This window comes from Monomorium pharaonis, chromosome 9 (genome assembly GCF_013373865.1).
Source record: "Monomorium pharaonis isolate MP-MQ-018 chromosome 9, ASM1337386v2, whole genome shotgun sequence".
Lineage (NCBI taxonomy): Eukaryota > Metazoa > Arthropoda > Insecta > Hymenoptera > Formicidae > Monomorium > Monomorium pharaonis.
The window spans coordinates 20,742,274-20,758,647 of NC_050475.1; the positions used below are offsets into that span (position 1 = coordinate 20,742,274).

A 16,374-nucleotide genomic window follows, 5' to 3' on the forward strand; every position below is an offset into this window, starting at 1 on the left:
GTTTCTTATGATATCGTAATTTTTCATGCCGCTTTAGTACAATATATCCCCTGATTTGTGAAATATTAAATAAGCGTTATTGTGCAAGTGTCTGATTAGCGCAAACGGTAGAGTAAAAATTATTTTGTCTGATAATTGGTTTATTTCGTATCAATAGAATTAATTAAATTATCAAATAACTTCTTTGTGAAGTGCTTTTGTAACATGATATACATATGTATGCAATAATACAATTATATGAATGACTACATTTGTTATCGCCATGATAACGTCCCATACGCTTTTGATTAATTATATCTGGATAATATATTTGAGCGTATTAATTGATATCAAGTCGGTCATCGCTATTTGTTATCATCTTTTAAAAATAAAATTTTTAAAAATACAAATTAGTATTTGTGAGTTCTCTCTGTATAGTGCTTTATTTTTCTTTTTTAAAAGAAATGCAGCAAATTGCTAGCAATTTTTAATTAAATTAATAATTGAATAGTAAGTAAAAGTACTTAATATTTACAAATTTAACAAAAAATTCATTTAAAAATTCTATCAAATAATGAAGGATGATGACATTTATTTTAGAAATAAAATATATTACATATGTGTGTGTGTGTGTGTGTGTGTAAACACACACATACACACACAATATAGTATATACATATATATACACATATACTTTTTCTTGTACCGTTCTACCGATAGAAACGATCTCTATACAAAATTTGCTTTGTGCAAGCTAAAGGCATCTATTGGATTAAAGAAGAACTAGAATTTTAAAGTAATAATCATGAAAAATATATGAAACTTAATTTATTAATTTATGTATTTTTGTATTTAGAAAATGCAAGAAAGAGATGAAAAATTTTGTGAACGGACAATTGTGTCTACCAATCAATATTTGAGCGTTCAAGAGAAGAGTATTGAAATACCGATAGTCGACAATAAAGAGTTGAAGTAAAAATTTACTTTGATTTATATCTATTATATTTTTTATTATTTGCAAATAATTTTATCACTGATTTGCAGTAGTATACTTATAGCTGTGATTGACAAATTATAAGTATATCACTGAAAATTAATGTATTTTTACTGATTGTAACTTAGAAAGTACTGAATGTATTGTAATTCGCATTTTTGTTGCGCGCATTGCTTAGGAAAAATTTAATCGCGCGCATCGAAGCTGTTACGCTAAAAATAATAGAGCAGATATCTGTCGGACAGGCACCGTATTTATCGTATTCTAATGGCCAAAATGTCATTTCGAAACTGAGCGTGCGTGAAAAGAACGTCTATTCTAAATGCTCAGGCGATCTTCAACGGAAAACGATGTTCTTCAATGATACCGTGATTGATTTGGCTGAAGAACAAACTATAAATGACGAAGATACTTCTCAAAAGTCAACTGAAAAGACAACCGTTGATTTCGCGATAAATAGCAGCAGAAATAAATTTGTCCTAATGATGGTAATGATAGCAGAGATTCATCATTTGCTGCTAACAAACACGACTAGAACCAGACGATCGTTATATTATGATCTGAAAAATGAGACAACCAAATATTTGGTGCCACATCAAGGATACGTCGATCGTGCGTTGAACGACATTGCTAATTTGTTAGAATGCGCGCCGTGGGATTTGCGTAAGTTTGCTAATAAAATATTAACTAAGAAAATTAATCATAAACATTGATTGAATACCGACGGAAAGAAGTCGTCGAAAAATATAAGAAAATTTTTATTAAGTAATTTATTTCATTAATAACTTAGCAAAAAAGAATAAAACATTAAATATAATTAATAAGTAACAATTCTGAAAAAATGACAAAATAAAACTGGTTTAAATTTATTTGTGCAATTGACATTTTTATTCATATTAATTATTAATTTTATTATTATTACTTACCTATATTAAATAAAAATATAAAATATTGATACGCATTTAGCAATTCTTCCCTACATTCTATGAAATAATTTACTTAATAATAAATATGTGAAAAGAATGAAAAAATATAGAGTCAGAATCGACAACTGAGAATCCTTCCACAGGACTACTCGCGACGACTAAAGGATTGGTGGCAGGAAATATGGCTATCACGCTAGTCGACAATCAAGTCATTGATTGTACGATACCAAGTGGCGCGCAGATTCCGCAGATCATTTCGAACGTAACTTACATTCGTGCGAAAGCCGAGTTCGTCTTGGTCATTGAGAAGGACGCGGTCTTTCAAAAGTTACTCGAGGAAAACTGCCCTCGCGTCCTAAGATGCATCCTAGTGACGGGAAAGGGATATCCGGATGTAGCTACGAGAATGCTGGTTAAGATGTTATCTGAGAAAATGAGTTTACCGGTCTACATACTTGTAGACGCGGATCCCTTCGGCGTAGACATTATGTTAATTTATCGGTAATTTAATAGCCATTATGTTTTATTAAGGTTGTCAAAATTCTATATCAAATTTTCTTTATTCTATATTTTTCGGATAAAATTCATGCCAGTGGTAAAAACCAATATTTTTCTCGAAAAAAAATTTAATGAGAACTGAGTTTTTTTTTTACCTTAGCGCTTTGTCATATTCTTTCTCAAGGCAAAAATTAAATATATTATAATTTACATTTCTGTCACATGCTAGTTTAATTTTTCTTCGAGAAATATTATGTTTACATATGTATTTCTGTTACACTGGGTTTTTCCGCAGCTTCGGCTCATCGACCCTTTGTAAAGTAAACGAGAGCTTAGCTTGTCCTAACGCACGCTGGCTTGGAATCTACCCCTCAGAACTGGTTGCTATAGGAGCGAAAACAATCCCGCTCACCGAAACCGACCTCGTAAAATTGAAATCCATTGAATCCCGGAGTTACACAAACGAAGCTATATCGAAGCAGCTAACCATATTGCGGAAGGGCAAGGCGGAAATAGAAGCGGTGTCTTCCTTCTCAAAGAACTTTCTTACTGAAACGTATTTACCTTATAAAATAAATGGCCAGGATTATATTTAAAGCGTAATCTGATAAGAGATTCCTTTTTAATTTAGTAAGAAAATATTTAGTTTGAATTAATCAATTATATGAAATTGTCATTACATTTTCTCATCAAAGGCGATGTAAAAAGAAAGGAATTTAGTTAGAGCTTATAACGAATACAAATGTATATGTTACTTCAAATATATGTGACTTTTCGTGATTCTAATGTCCATGCTTCCGGATGAACAACTTTCTCGGAAGAGCTTTCGTTGCTGTCCTCTAACGTTACAAGTTGCGGACTTTTATGAAACGATCCTAGATATATAACACTGTCGTTCGATGGCCGTCTCGATGGGACGAGAGATTTGAGCGTCGTCGTTTCTATCTTACTTTTCGAACTCTTCGAACGCGTCTCGTACGGATGCTCGTGCAGTCTTGAATAAATAAAGTTTCATATAAAGTTTCGACCATCCTTCGAATAACGCGTATCACCAAAGAAAAGATATTTTAATTTAAAAAATTGCATTCATACTGGCTCTCCGAATAATTGATGGTTCCGTGCTCGTGAAAGTTTTTCTGCTTTGAATCGTTCGGGAAAATCGTGCACTTCCTTTTTTTCGTTCGACGAGAAACCATAATTTCTCAGGTCTCTCGATGCTGCAATTTTGGCGTCTCGGATTATTACGTGCTGTCAAATCTTCGTCAAAGACGGGTGAGACGGTGAGGAAGAATTAAGAATATATTTCAGATAATATAACAGTTTATTGAAAACACTTTATCCGCCCGTTGTCCGGGCCGAGCTTCGCTGATATTAAAAAACGCAGAATCTTAATAACATGATTATTTCGTGGGTGTTACGTGGAAGGTTACTTGGACGACATCCGCGAAATCGGCGGCGCGTTATTCACAAAAATGAAGTTAACTACAGTCGCTTTCGGAAATTCGATCGAGTGCTTCTGATCTTCACGGTCACTTGTCAATCTGCCGATTTGCAGGAAAGATTTTAAACATTTTTTAATGAATTCTGAGAACTGAAATAAAATAATATCATGAATAGATCTTGCAGATATATTATAAACTTTGAAATAATATTTATGATTTCTATTAAGCGCGTCAATTGTAATTTATTCTTTGAAACAATTTTAAAGTTTCTTTTCTTTATACTGATGAAAAGTGTTCCTACATTGAGAAAAAATGGTTAATTTTACTAAATTTTTTAACTTGATAAAATTCCTTTGGTTCAAGTATTTATTTAAGAATTTAATTGAAATACATAAATCACTTGAACTTCAATTCAAATATTTATATATTTGAAATGCCTAATATTTGAATTGAAGAAATTTAAGCAAGTTAAAAAGTTTAGTGTACGAATAACTTTCTTCTCAGTGTAAACATAATAAAATAAAAACTTGGAATTAATTAATCTGGATTGTAGCCCATCAAAGCTTACTTCTTTTTCAACTTTACCGCTGGTATAAGCCGTTGATTGGCCGATTTCGTGGATGTTTCCGGTGCAGGTCCGTGCGAATATCGCGAAAAATCGAGTAGAAATGACTTTCCGTGCCCGTTCCACGCTACGAATCGAAGGCGAGTATCGACCGAGTAATCCGAACGACATCGTAGACTCTCATGTGGCACGCGTATCAAGCATTTCGATGAAATGGATATAAAAAACAATCTTTCGAGTTTGCTGGACACGCGTCCAAGGGGGGCATAGACGCGTTTGGAGCTACAAATCGTTGAAGAAAAGCGCCACTCATCTCCAAGAAGTTAATTTGCTCTTTGTCGCTAGCTTTCGTTGATCGTCAAACGATTAAAGATGAAAATTTTTCTTAAAATGTGAAGAAAAAGAAACGAAAAAAATGCATAAATTATCTAAAATTTACATTTCTCATAGCAATCATTGCAGATTCTTACGGATGAAATGTTATATTCATTGTTTTTGTGTGAAATCAATATCATAATCAGTTAACTCTAAAAACCTTAAGACGTGAATTAAATGTTAATTACTTTTAGGAAAAAAATAAGGTACGAAAAAGTCAACTCGTATTGTTTGACGATCATTCCGATCGGTCGATCGACCTGTGTACTTGATTCGCATTAATTTATTCATGCGTTCGCACGGGCCCAATCTTCATATTGACTTCCGCGTGAGAAATTTATCTGTTTTTCTTTTTTTTAATATATTGCGCGCGTGTGTGTATGTGTGTGTGTTTTTGCGTGTATCTTTACGTATGCCCATACGAGTGTATTTTTCATTGCATTTCGTTTACGTTTTTTTTTTTTTCTTTTTAGCGGCGATAATACGTTTACCAAAAGCTATAGATACCCTTATGCGCTGCTACCAACATTTCTCTGTTGCGATTAATTTCATAGTTCGCATGCTTGTGTTGCGTGATAATCTTTTTTTTCTCCGATGCGCGCCCTATACTTTTACGTTAAACGATTTACCTCACTTTCTGCCGTTATTATAGTTAATAATTGATTGTGATTTACACATGCATACAGTCTCTCGCTCTCATTCGCTCTCACCATTATTACTTCTTCTCCCCCTCCCGCGATCCTCCTCCCTATATAATTCTCTCTCTCTCTCTCCCTCTCGCGTTTTCTAATCGATTGATCAGCCACACTCTCCCCCGCTTCTTCTCGGGATCGAACAATTCGCGTTTCGATCGCTCACGTTATATTTATTCAGGAATAAATGGAAGCGACAACGAACATTTTGTTTCACTACGAACGACCATTCATTTATCGCGAAATGGAGGAATATAATCCGGTTAAATACATATGTAACGCCTGTTGCGCGTTGCACGTTAATTTCACTGGAAGATTCGTTACAGCCGTCTGATTTTCAATGTTTTAACATCGAGAGATACCGAAAGAAGATATTGGAGCAAATCCTCCCTAAAGGATAAATCCATTGAAACGTAGAATTTTTCTGAGGCCTCCATTGCGCGTTACATCTTTGTACTTTCTACAGTCGACAGCGGGCACATCATCTCGACCTAACGACCCTTCTCGCGTCTATAATACTTTTATCCTCGCAAAAATCGCTCTCGCGAAGTCTTCTCGGTCGCGAGTGGTCTAAGCAATGCCAGACCTCGTCGCGGTTTACAGTACACCCGAAATAACCACAGCGATCATTCACGAGTATTCATTAAAATTATTAAGTAATTTTCTCTTCTCTCCGTTTCTATTTATTATCGTTTGATTAGTTGCACTAGCCTTGATTGTCGGCATTTAAGGGCTGCTGTGACACGCAGCATACACATGGCGACATACGCCACTTCCTCGTCTGAGCGCCTCCTCTAATTAATACTCGGGCTCGTAAGATTATCTTTATCTTCGAACTAGAAATTATATTGACATTTATCGTCTCGAACGTTATCTGCGATTTAATAAAATTTTTCTAACGAAACCATGAAACGTCTTTTAGTTACAAAGCGTATTCTGCAGTGCAATTAATGTGCAATCAATTATTTACATTAATTAATTAGTACAATTAATATAACGGAGATAAATATTTTGTCTCAAATTATTGTAAAACTTTCTATAAATATTTCTGTAAAGAGTTGAAAAGACCAAAAATGCCATTTTTGCTCGTTTGAACCTAATTTGCTCAAAATTCTAATGTGCTATGCAAATTCTCACGTAACATTGTGTTCAGTGCAAAAAATATCTTTAGAGTACGTACTACGGCACCTCAGAAAGAATTTTGGTGTTGATTAGTAATAACAAAACGAGTCATAAATTAAGACTCGTTCTATTAAAGATATATGTAGAGAATTTCTAACGTCTATTTCCAACAATGCAGATTAACTTTAATCCCCGTTTAACTTGCTCCTTATCTTTTTCTAGTTCTAAGCCTTAGAAAAAGATGAGGAATAAATTAAACTGAGAAAATGAACATTAGTCTTTAAAATTCTTTTAAAAACGCAAATAATTTGCGATGTCACATTGTAAGGCAAAACTCCCGAAGTTTTCACACATTTCGATTTTTGAAATCTGTGTAAAACATATGTCGTACATATTGTAAAAACGTCAACGTGTTACCGCAGATATTTCCGAGAAGTTTACGAGCCCCGTTCGACGACGACGTCGCGTTAAAAAAAAAAAAGGTTTCCGAGCATTTGCTTTTACTTAATAGTGGAGCAGCGAAGTCAGTTATATGTGACAATAAGCGTACGGTGTCTCGCCATATCTTGTCTTCCACTGTTCCACCTGAAAGAACGGCAAGCAAGCAGGTACTCGGGAGCCTCGACGTCTCGTATATGCCGATCGCACCTGATCGATGATCGACAGCTAGTCTCGACGATTGTAAGTATATCGTCTATTTAGTATAGTCGTTCATCCATTCGGAATCGATCGATGTATCTTGAAGAGGTATACAATGAATTATCTGATACCTGCACCTTCAACGAGATCCGAGTTGACACCGTGTGTTTGACTAGCGTATTTTCGTAAATCTTGTCGAAAATCGGTTATTTAAAAAGAAATGATATATCACTCCCTTCTTCCTTATCTATGGATCATTCACGATTCCTGCGGAGGTCGGCACGAGACCTCGTCGAAGGTGCTTCACATTTCTCCTGGGTGTATATATATGTACAAATATTCAAAATTTAAACGAGTAGGGAGAAAGGGGGAGGGGCAGGTCGAGATGGAGGGGAGGAGGGGGGATTTACTAAGGATCTGTGTGGAACAACTTCTTACGAATGTAACATTATGATACATAGAACTAGGCGCCAAGCTGTGTACAACACAAAATTCACAGTAGCTGTCTCCGGATTTCTATATATGTATATATATATATAATGGTAAATATATGTCGATGCCTGTGGACGAACGTCACCGCATATAGGCGTACATACTTTTTCTCCGTTTAAAATCGGGGAGGCACCAGTGACGTAGCTAGAAAAAAAGAGAACGTGTGTAAGACGGAAGCTTGCAAACTCTTCTTCCTCCCTGGAACATACGTAACTCGACTCGGGAGACCGTTAAATGCTCTAGAATGCTCAGTCTCGCCGTAAAAGCATCGATCGCAGTCCGCGCAGAGCCGCGGCCCCCCGTATCGCGACGCATCCCATACAGCACCGAAGCGACATTGCAACGTTGTATAGCGCAATGTTGTAGAGATATAGATTGAGAGCTACAATTTTTCTGCGCTGTATGGGATATTGGAGTTATTTATTCGAGCAATCTGTGTGATTCGATAAATTCCGTCGGGTAAGTGGTGGGGGGGGGACACAAAGAAAAGTGCAAGTTTGCAGACTCCCAATAAGCTCTGTACGTTGAAGTGTTATTACTGTATTAATCACGCCTTTAGTCACTCGCTACGAAATTTCAGGCCCTTGTTCCTATGTGTGAACGCCCTTGGGACTTGGAACACAGCAAGACGTTAACGACGAGCTCGCAAACGCTCGGTGTCGTTTTCGCAATCGTCGTCCCGATGGCGCTACGCGAACGACGCGGACTTTGCGAGCCGTCGATATAAGCTCCGCACGTAGTAATTCGGTCTCCGCGCTTTCGAACACGCGCCTCGTTTTCTTCGTTCCGCTTCTCGAAACTCGCCCGATTTCACGGCACGTACGCGTGTTGGTTTGAACAAGCCGCTCGCGCGGTTCGGTGGAAATTCACGTTGCCTGCACAAATCGTGGGCCTGACGCAGACCGGATTTGCGCAGGGAACGCAAGCGGTGTCGATAATGTACAAAAATTCTGTGAAGCAGAAGGGGACATCCGTCGCTCCTCGTTCTCGTCGGATTGTCCTTCGTCTGGATTTCTGGATATTCTCTCTGGCGATATAAGTATCGCTAGCAGCGCATCCAGAGGGAGAATGAGTGATTTTCCCGCGAAAGAGGAATCTTTAGGCAAATGATATATAGTACATCGTACTGATATTGCTCAATACGAATGCTCTACTCTCGTCTTCTCAGTTCTTCCTCCGTTAGTTCAACCTGCGCTTTTTTTTTTCGCTGCATAAATTCGTACATACGCGCGTCAAACGGCGTTTCTATTCCTCTCTATCTTCCCGAATAAACGATTGCTCTTGCTTTCTTTTCGCGTTTAGCAGCCTGACTTACATCGCGATTCAGGCTCCAAACGAGGAGATTATTCTGTTTGCGAGTGTAACTGCCGTGACCTCGAGGACGAGTCTCCGTATTAACGTCCGTTTTAGTTGTATCGGAAATAGACGCACTAGAGACAACAAAGGATTCTTCGGCTTGAGGCACTAGGAGGGATCCAGGGCGAGGCACTCGGCAAGGAAGTCCTCCATGGAACGATAAGCGTGTTCGAGCACACCTCTCAGGGCGTGACCTTCGTCTGCGTAACTCTATTTTTGAAAAGAAATTATCAATTAGCTCGAATGTTTTTTGACGCATCTGCGCTCTCTCTCTCTCTCTCTCTCTCTCTCTCTCTCTCTCTCTCTCTCTCTCTCTCTCTCTCTCTCTCTCTCTTTCACCTGATATCTAAAGATGACTCCCGCTTCGGACAAAGCCTTGGCGAAGGCAACGCCGTGAGTGTAAGGCGCTGTGAGGTCGGCTAGGCCATGTAGAAGATAAAGGCTATGACTGGGCACCAATCTTGCTCGTTGGGTGAGATCAGCCTCTACGTAGCCCTTGTAGTTCTCAGCTGGAGCACCGAGGACTCGTTCCGTGAAAGCGGAATCTATAGTTGAAAAAAGTGATTATTAGCAATGTTAACGAGGTGTCTCGGGCAAAAAAAAAGATACAAGAAAATTTAGACAGAAATTCTACAAAATTTTTGAAAAATTCAGAGAAAGTTTTTAATCAGGAATTTCGTGTTTTTGTACAATTTATATATACTTACTGTAATACATCCAATCGGCGATCGGATTTACCGCGACGCCACACTTAAAGACATCCTCCTGGCTACCTAGGACCATAGCAGTCACATATCCACCATAACCCCATCCCCACACGCCTACTCTGGTGACGTCGAGATACTTATGCGTCTTTAAAAGGTGTTTCAGCACAGTGAGCTGATCTTGCACCTCGACGCCGCCTATCTTTCTAAAGAGATCCCTCTTTCCCTGACCACGGGCGCCGCGTACGTCCAACCTCACGTAGACCACGTCGTTGTGACTCGACATATACGTTCCCCAGTCTATCCGGAACTTATCCGTGACGGCCTCGCTGCCGGGGCGGCCGTTCACCTCGACGAGCACGGGAAACGCCGCGTCCCTGAGCTCCTCCCGCCACGAGGGGGGCAACAGCAGCTGCACCTGAGCCTGCCAGCCTTGAGGTAGTGGCACCTGCCAATAATTGCAAGTTGCACCATCAATGTAAATTTGCTCGAGATTGAAATGTAATCGGAACAATATCCAGACAATATACCCACCTCGAAGTTTCGCTTGAGAGGCAATGCCAGCTGTGACAACTTGTCCGCACGTTGGATTCTCGTGTCGTATAGCACGCGGATCATCTTATGTGTCGACACCGTGTGCACACCGGCGAGAGGGAGACCGGGACCTTCACAGTACAGTACATAGTAACCCTGCGTGTTGTTATCCGTTGATGGACTGACCGAAGCTCCGAAATGAGTGCAATTCGTATAATAGAATCTGCAGCGTCCAAACAAATTCACTCGTTTTAATTTTACACGATCTCGAGTCGATTACATCGATTTGTTTGTCTCTTTTTCTTATAAAGATGGAACTTGCCTACTGTTCCAAAGAACGTCTCCAAGATCGCACGTCACGCACAACGGCTCGAAGTGACGAGGATCGTCCGCGGCGGGGTCGCGTACCACGTATAAATGTCTCTGACCAGGTTTCTTCTCTCTGGTGCCCAGATAATACACGAGATGCGCTTTGGTGTCCCATGCCAAGATCTCACTTACCTGTTTTAGAAAGGGCAATTAAATCCTTTTATCTTATATCGCATATATTTTTTCTTCTAAACTCTGATACGAATTGTCGTCTAAAACAGAGTTTAAAACTTAGAACGTGTCGATTCTAAAAGCCGCTCACCTCGTAACGACCATGGGAGAGCACTGCTATTCTTTGTTGCGTGAGTGTGACATGTTTTATATGCGTGAAATGCTCCTTATCACCCTCTTGCACCGTGGCCAACAGTAGAAAGCTGTCGCCGTCCGGAGAGAAAAGAGGATGCGGTTGGGCGTCCAGCCACAGTCCTTCGGGCGCCCGCTCCACGTGAGTCTCCTCGCATTCCCACGTGGGAGCACGACAGGCCGACACTATAGATAGATTCTGCATCCTTGTCATCCAGACGACGGCAATCTGCGAGGTGTCGTCGCCAACCCAGCCGGCCGATATCAAATAGTATTCTCTGAAAATATCCGCGAAAACAAAACTTCATTGAGTACTCATCAGTCGTACGAGCAAGGCGATATATCTTACGCCTTTGTATACAATTTTTTTATAATTTTTCTGTATATTATTAGTTTAATTAGGGCAAAAGACAAATTTGACATACTGTCCGTTGCGAAAGAACGGCGGTGGCGTCAGTCTCATTTTCGTTGACCATGTGACATTCCCAGTAGCGTTGTAATTTCCCGAGCTAACGTTTCCAAGGTCCATGACCCACAGTTCTACTTCTGGATTTGGCGAACCTGGTCTCGGGTACCTGACCGATCTGGAAGGGGGAAAGGAGGAGCCCGATGCGCTCAAAGGAATCGGACTGGCGCCGTCCTGATTCGGCATACCGAACCAAGGGAATTCCAACGCGGACACTTTGGTGTCGTTGAACGTGGCGTAGAGGATATGCGTGCCATCTGTACTGGGCCAGATCGCTTGCGGTCTCGGCAGAACTTCTTCCTGATACAACCAGTCGGGCACGCCGTTGTAAATCACCCCCGGTACACCCGTATCAGTTAAACGGGTGTCCTCCGTCGCGGCGGGCGTAGCTCTAAGAAAAATGTCGTTCTCGGAGACCATCAGGAGACTGGTCGTGTTGCCCAACCAGGCGGCATATTGCAATCGCGACTGATGCATGTGTCGCGATGCTTGTAGGCGAATGGGTGTGTGATGGCTGGCAAATAAAGAATTACAAAGATTAGCGTATATCGTATCCCGATTCCAATTGTAGCCTAGTATATTTTTATATAATTTTATTCTTAAAAACGCATTTAATGCGGAAAAATAGTGAAAAGACATTTGTATATATTTAAGTAAAATTGTACTCCTATATTTGAATTATTATTTAATATACTTACTCGTTCGTGACATCGTAGACAGTGTAAAGAGCGGTGAAAGTGTTGCGAAAGACCTGCAATTTGTCGACGTCTGTACCATATAAAATACGAAAGGATCGGAAAAAAGAGAAGGTTCATAATACAGGGGGTGAAATGTGTTTTCGATAATGATAATCGACAGTTAACTGCAACTAAATTGCACCGCGTCGTGTTACACATCCGAGCGGTAAGCGACGGATCAGAAAGTTAGGATGCAGCTGCCACGCGAAAAACTTCCCCCCCGAGAAACTTCTACGTTTAAGCTACTTACCGGCTTGACATTGTGCCTGAACAATACGTAACGTAGATCGGCGCTGCATTCGTAGCCCTGAACGTTCAATTGCCTCTGAAAGCAACGTTTAATAAAGATTACGTTACCTTTGAGCAATATTGAGCAGAATCCGATCGAATTTGCAGTTACAATTCGAGAGCCAATTGTATTACTAAAATCTTACTAAAGGCTTTTATAGAATATTTTTGTATCACCAAAAATACTTTTTTCAATCTCTGAATCAATTGTGTATCAAACTAGTTTTTATTCTGGGAGTAAATATTAATAATTCTTTCCACGTATATAGGTAATGTTTTCCTTATATATATTTTAAATTAGTATTTTAAAATAAAGCTAGAAAGATTTTTTGAATTCAACTTTTAATCCAGTGTCCATGTTTCTGTAGGCCTTAATCCACCAGATTTAAATTTTGAAAAAGAACGGACCTAAATTAAGAGATAAAGTGTTTTCATATGTACATAACAGAGAAGTTGTTTCATTATTAATATCCACTGTGCCCGAACACCTGGGTTCTAATTCGAGTCGCTTCTGTTTCATTTTTTTTTCTTTTTTAATCCGCCAGATAATTTTATCTCTTGTTTCATGAGTTTAATAGATTTACAATTATTATTTGCAGTTGTAACCAGCTTTATTATGATTTGTAGCATCACGGGTTTGTTACGTTTATCTTTAGGCTCAAGTCTGTAGTAGAGCCGTGCATAGTAAATATTGTGGACTCATACTCGTATTCAGGGCTGTTTAAAACATAACGATTTATATTCCAATTTAATTTAAATTTAATTTTTAATGTTTAAACTTGTTTATTTTTATTTAAAATCTGGATTTAATCCTCCTTCTAATATTTATTTATATTGTAATAACATTATATTATAAAACAAAATGTCCCTATAAACTGGGCATAAATATTTTTTTTAATTCTTAAAAACATTTTAAAATGAAGTCTAATACAAAAATGTCGAGACTGTAATAGTTTTCATATGGGTAAAAATCATGAATAACAGGACTAGAATTTCACGTGTTCAAGAACGGCAAGTAATGAAATTATTGTACAAATATGTAATGTAGAAATTTTATTAAAATACTTTTTTTATTTGTTCTTAACGAACTTGTTGTAAAAATGGTTTAAAATAATTTTATTAATGGTTTAATATGTATTGATATTAATTAATATTCTTTCTCTTACAAAACATCCTATTGAAAACGAAAAAAAAATATTAGCAAAAAAAAACTGTTGAAAATTGTTATTGGAAATTTAAAAAACAATTAAAATCTAATATTGTACGCTATATTATTATTATCAGTACGTTACTGTCATAATATATAGCGTGTAATGTTGGATTTGAATAGTTTTTCAAATTTCCAATACACTATTATAATTAAAATATTGTTTCAATATATTTTAAAATTTGAAAAATGTTTTAACAAAAAATCACACTGTTTTGTTCTTGAAAAATATACATAATTTTTCTCAATCCTGCTCCTGTCCGAAAGAGTGGCGAGACAAGAGACGGATGCGGCGTATCCTGGTGGACGCCAGATCGGATCAATGCGCCGTACACGCTATTCTATACGTCGTCTCTCGCTTCGAGAGGGAAAAAGAACGCGGATTTGGAGCTTGTCCAGATTAAGTGGATCGGATCTCTCTTGCGCACGCATACTTAGCGCGCTATCGAGATCGATCACTCTTTCTGTCTCATTATGAGCCGCTTCCCTCCGCGCGTTTTCTTTTTTTTTTCTCTCTCACCGCCGAATGGAGACATCTTGTACATTTCATTTCGCGACTTTCCTACATTTCCGTTAATTTTTTTTCCGCAATACCACGATGCATTAGAATTCTCGGAATGATATCGTCAAGACGAAAACATTTAATCGTCACTTCCTCTGCCCCCTCTGAGCCAATTGTAATCGAAATGCCTCGAGATATACAGACACAATCATTGAACCTGAAGCGCAATATCGCAGTATCTAGAATATCTCATATTTACCCCGCGCGTGCCTGCAGCCCCGGGTAAACCGTGGAATGCTCCGGATTCCATTTTATACGCGGTCTAGAGTCTTTGTTCCGCAACGCGCCGCGGGGCACAAGGTTTGCCTATCGGTGGAACAAAACTAACTTTCGATACAAAAGGGTACGGCTTACGTCGTGTGTATAAAAATTTTCTCCATTTGCAAAAATACCTATTCGACTGTTTATCTCAATTAGAAATCTGCCGGGAGCTCGAGAGGGAGAGCGAGAAAGCAAACTGAAAAAGCAGTATTTTGCGTGAACATACGTACATGTCCTTCTCGACCGAACTCATCTCTCGAGGGAACCTTAAACTATCGCGCAAGAGAAATTATCCGTCTCTGGCGGTACGTATTTAACTCTGTTCTTTCTGTTATTCTTCTCTTTCTCACACGCAACATAGAGCACAGAAGTATTGCAGAAATATTTCATTGCAACATTGCCAAAATAGTCGGAGATGTTACTGTAAAATTGTAACACTGCATTTGCTTTTAGAAATAATGAAATACAATATGTTGCAGCAATGTTACAATGTAATATATATTATATAGTACATACAAATATTTATACAAAAAATCATGGCAATTTATTTTCACGACGCGTTTAAAATATTGCTGCAACATTATTAAAATCATTTATATTTTAGTAACGTTCCTGAAACATTGTATTGCAGTATGCAAGATTGCAATGTGGCTGCAATGTAGTTGTAAAATACTTCTGTACCGCATGTGTGAAGAACCTGAATCATAAATGGCTCAAAATTAAAAACTGTCCTCTGGTTGAAAAATTTTGAATCCCGCAAGTTACAAATGTTTTATATTCACAAATCTCTGTCTCAATCCCAAGTTGTTTATGGCTAGTAAAAAAAAGCGCTCGCATATTTACTTCTTCCTCTCTCCTGTAGGACTTAACTCGTCTTCCTGCTCCTTTTTTTTTCGCATGCGCACGTTTCACGGGAGTATATCTCCACTTAGGCAGTTGGCGCGTAATTATCTGGCGAGTACGAGGGTCATGTCTCCAATTAATTCTGGATAAGCGCGACAATAGCTCGGTATCGGCGGATTAGATACCAAGGGAGCTAAGATACCCCGGTGCATCACTAATGCGGATATTCCCGCCGTGGGTGGTGATTTAGGGTTTTGCCGAAATCTGATGGAATAACGGTCTTCTCTTGGTCGAGTAGATCTCGGATCCGGCTAGGATTATTGTCGGGTCGTGAATGAATTTGGCATCCGTTTCCGAAAATTCGACAACTCGTTTGGTTCCGAGTGTATTTCCATTCGCAATGTGTGCCGACCGACTTTACTTGATATGATATTCCAAACAGGATTTGTTTAATATAACGCGAATTAATTATCCTATATAAATAGAATTGACTCTTCAAATAAATATATTTACTTTAAACAGTGTGCAACACTCGTTAACTTCTTCGAACAACATTTAATATTTGATTTTGTCGATGATTAAAATAATCGGTAATAATTATGCACGGGATGACCCCACACATCCGGAAGACCAAATTAATTATAAATGGCACAACTGATCGAAGTTACATGTTCGAGCGTCACATCTTTTATCTCTCACAAGGTTTTTTTCATACGCATGTTGTTGCATAATTTAAAAACAATATAATTAATTCGCGATTGCATGATCATTTTTTCGTAAAAGTTTTATTACAGAGAAAAAAATTTATTTTTTACTCGTTAATTAATGCGTTATTGTTTTATTGAATCATGAATTTGAATTATAAGCGCTCTTTAGATTAAAAAATTTGAACATTTAGCAGTATATTTATTTGTTGTTTGGAATAATTTAAATATTTAATAACACTAGAATAGAATCGAGTATTTTTTGTCTAAATCATCTTTTTTATTGAGATTACGTCTTTATAAAACATCGAAATAA

General features: G+C 38.3%; 3 protein-coding genes across 7 annotated transcripts in view; 1 reads left to right on the forward strand and 2 right to left on the reverse strand.

Moving 5' to 3' along the window:
- The first annotated feature begins 643 nt into the window (after positions 1-643).
- On the forward strand, positions 644-3,027 carry LOC105835482 (meiotic recombination protein W68). The gene is made up of 4 exons (XM_028193769.2): positions 644-951; positions 1,152-1,636; positions 2,043-2,400; positions 2,693-3,027. Exons 1-4 carry the CDS (start codon positions 839-841, stop codon positions 2,991-2,993), a joined length of 1,257 nt encoding a protein of 418 aa, XP_028049570.1. The 5' UTR covers positions 644-838; the 3' UTR covers positions 2,994-3,027.
- On the reverse strand, positions 3,003-4,082 carry LOC114255341. Its single transcript, XM_028193770.2, has 2 exons — positions 3,490-4,082; positions 3,003-3,391 (listed from the first exon to the last, which is right to left on the reverse strand). The coding sequence occupies exons 1-2, from the start codon at positions 3,591-3,593 to the stop codon at positions 3,154-3,156; spliced, it is 342 nt and encodes a 113-aa protein (XP_028049571.1). The 5' UTR covers positions 3,594-4,082; the 3' UTR covers positions 3,003-3,153.
- A 1,057-nt stretch (positions 4,083-5,139) lies between these two features.
- The window catches only part of LOC105835483 (inactive dipeptidyl peptidase 10), an 89,329-nt gene continuing 78,094 nt past the window's right edge, over positions 5,140-16,374 (reverse strand). For all 5 annotated transcript variants that reach the window (XM_036292389.1, XM_036292390.1, XM_036292388.1 and 2 more), the window contains 9 exons: positions 12,444-12,518; positions 12,155-12,207; positions 11,416-11,970; positions 10,950-11,268; positions 10,641-10,819; positions 10,319-10,541; positions 9,788-10,232; positions 9,420-9,625; positions 5,140-9,290 (listed from right to left, as the gene is read on the reverse strand). In XM_036292389.1, the coding sequence (XP_036148282.1) occupies positions 9,189-9,290; positions 9,420-9,625; positions 9,788-10,232; positions 10,319-10,541; positions 10,641-10,819; positions 10,950-11,268; positions 11,416-11,970; positions 12,155-12,207; positions 12,444-12,518 (2,157 nt within the window). In that variant the 3' untranslated portion in view covers positions 5,140-9,188. The remainder of the gene's footprint in view (positions 9,291-9,419; positions 9,626-9,787; positions 10,233-10,318; positions 10,542-10,640; positions 10,820-10,949; positions 11,269-11,415; positions 11,971-12,154; positions 12,208-12,443; positions 12,519-16,374) is intronic.

Bases quoted from the DNA above. Each gene is read 5' to 3' on its own strand.
- LOC105835482 (XM_028193769.2), top strand. From the start codon at position 839: ATGCAAGAAAGAGATGAAAAATTTTGTGAACGGACAATTGTGTCTACC. The intron at 952-1,151 runs GTAAAAATTTAC...CGCATTGCTTAG, and splicing joins GTCGACAATAAAGAGTTGAA to GAAAAATTTAATCGCGCGCA. The intron at 2,401-2,692 runs GTAATTTAATAG...GTTTTTCCGCAG, and splicing joins GACATTATGTTAATTTATCG to CTTCGGCTCATCGACCCTTT.
- LOC114255341 (XM_028193770.2), bottom strand. From the start codon at position 3,593: ATGGTTTCTCGTCGAACGAAAAAAAGGAAGTGCACGATTTTCCCGAAC. The intron at 3,392-3,489 runs GTATGAATGCAA...TATTTATTCAAG, and splicing joins ATCAATTATTCGGAGAGCCA to ACTGCACGAGCATCCGTACG.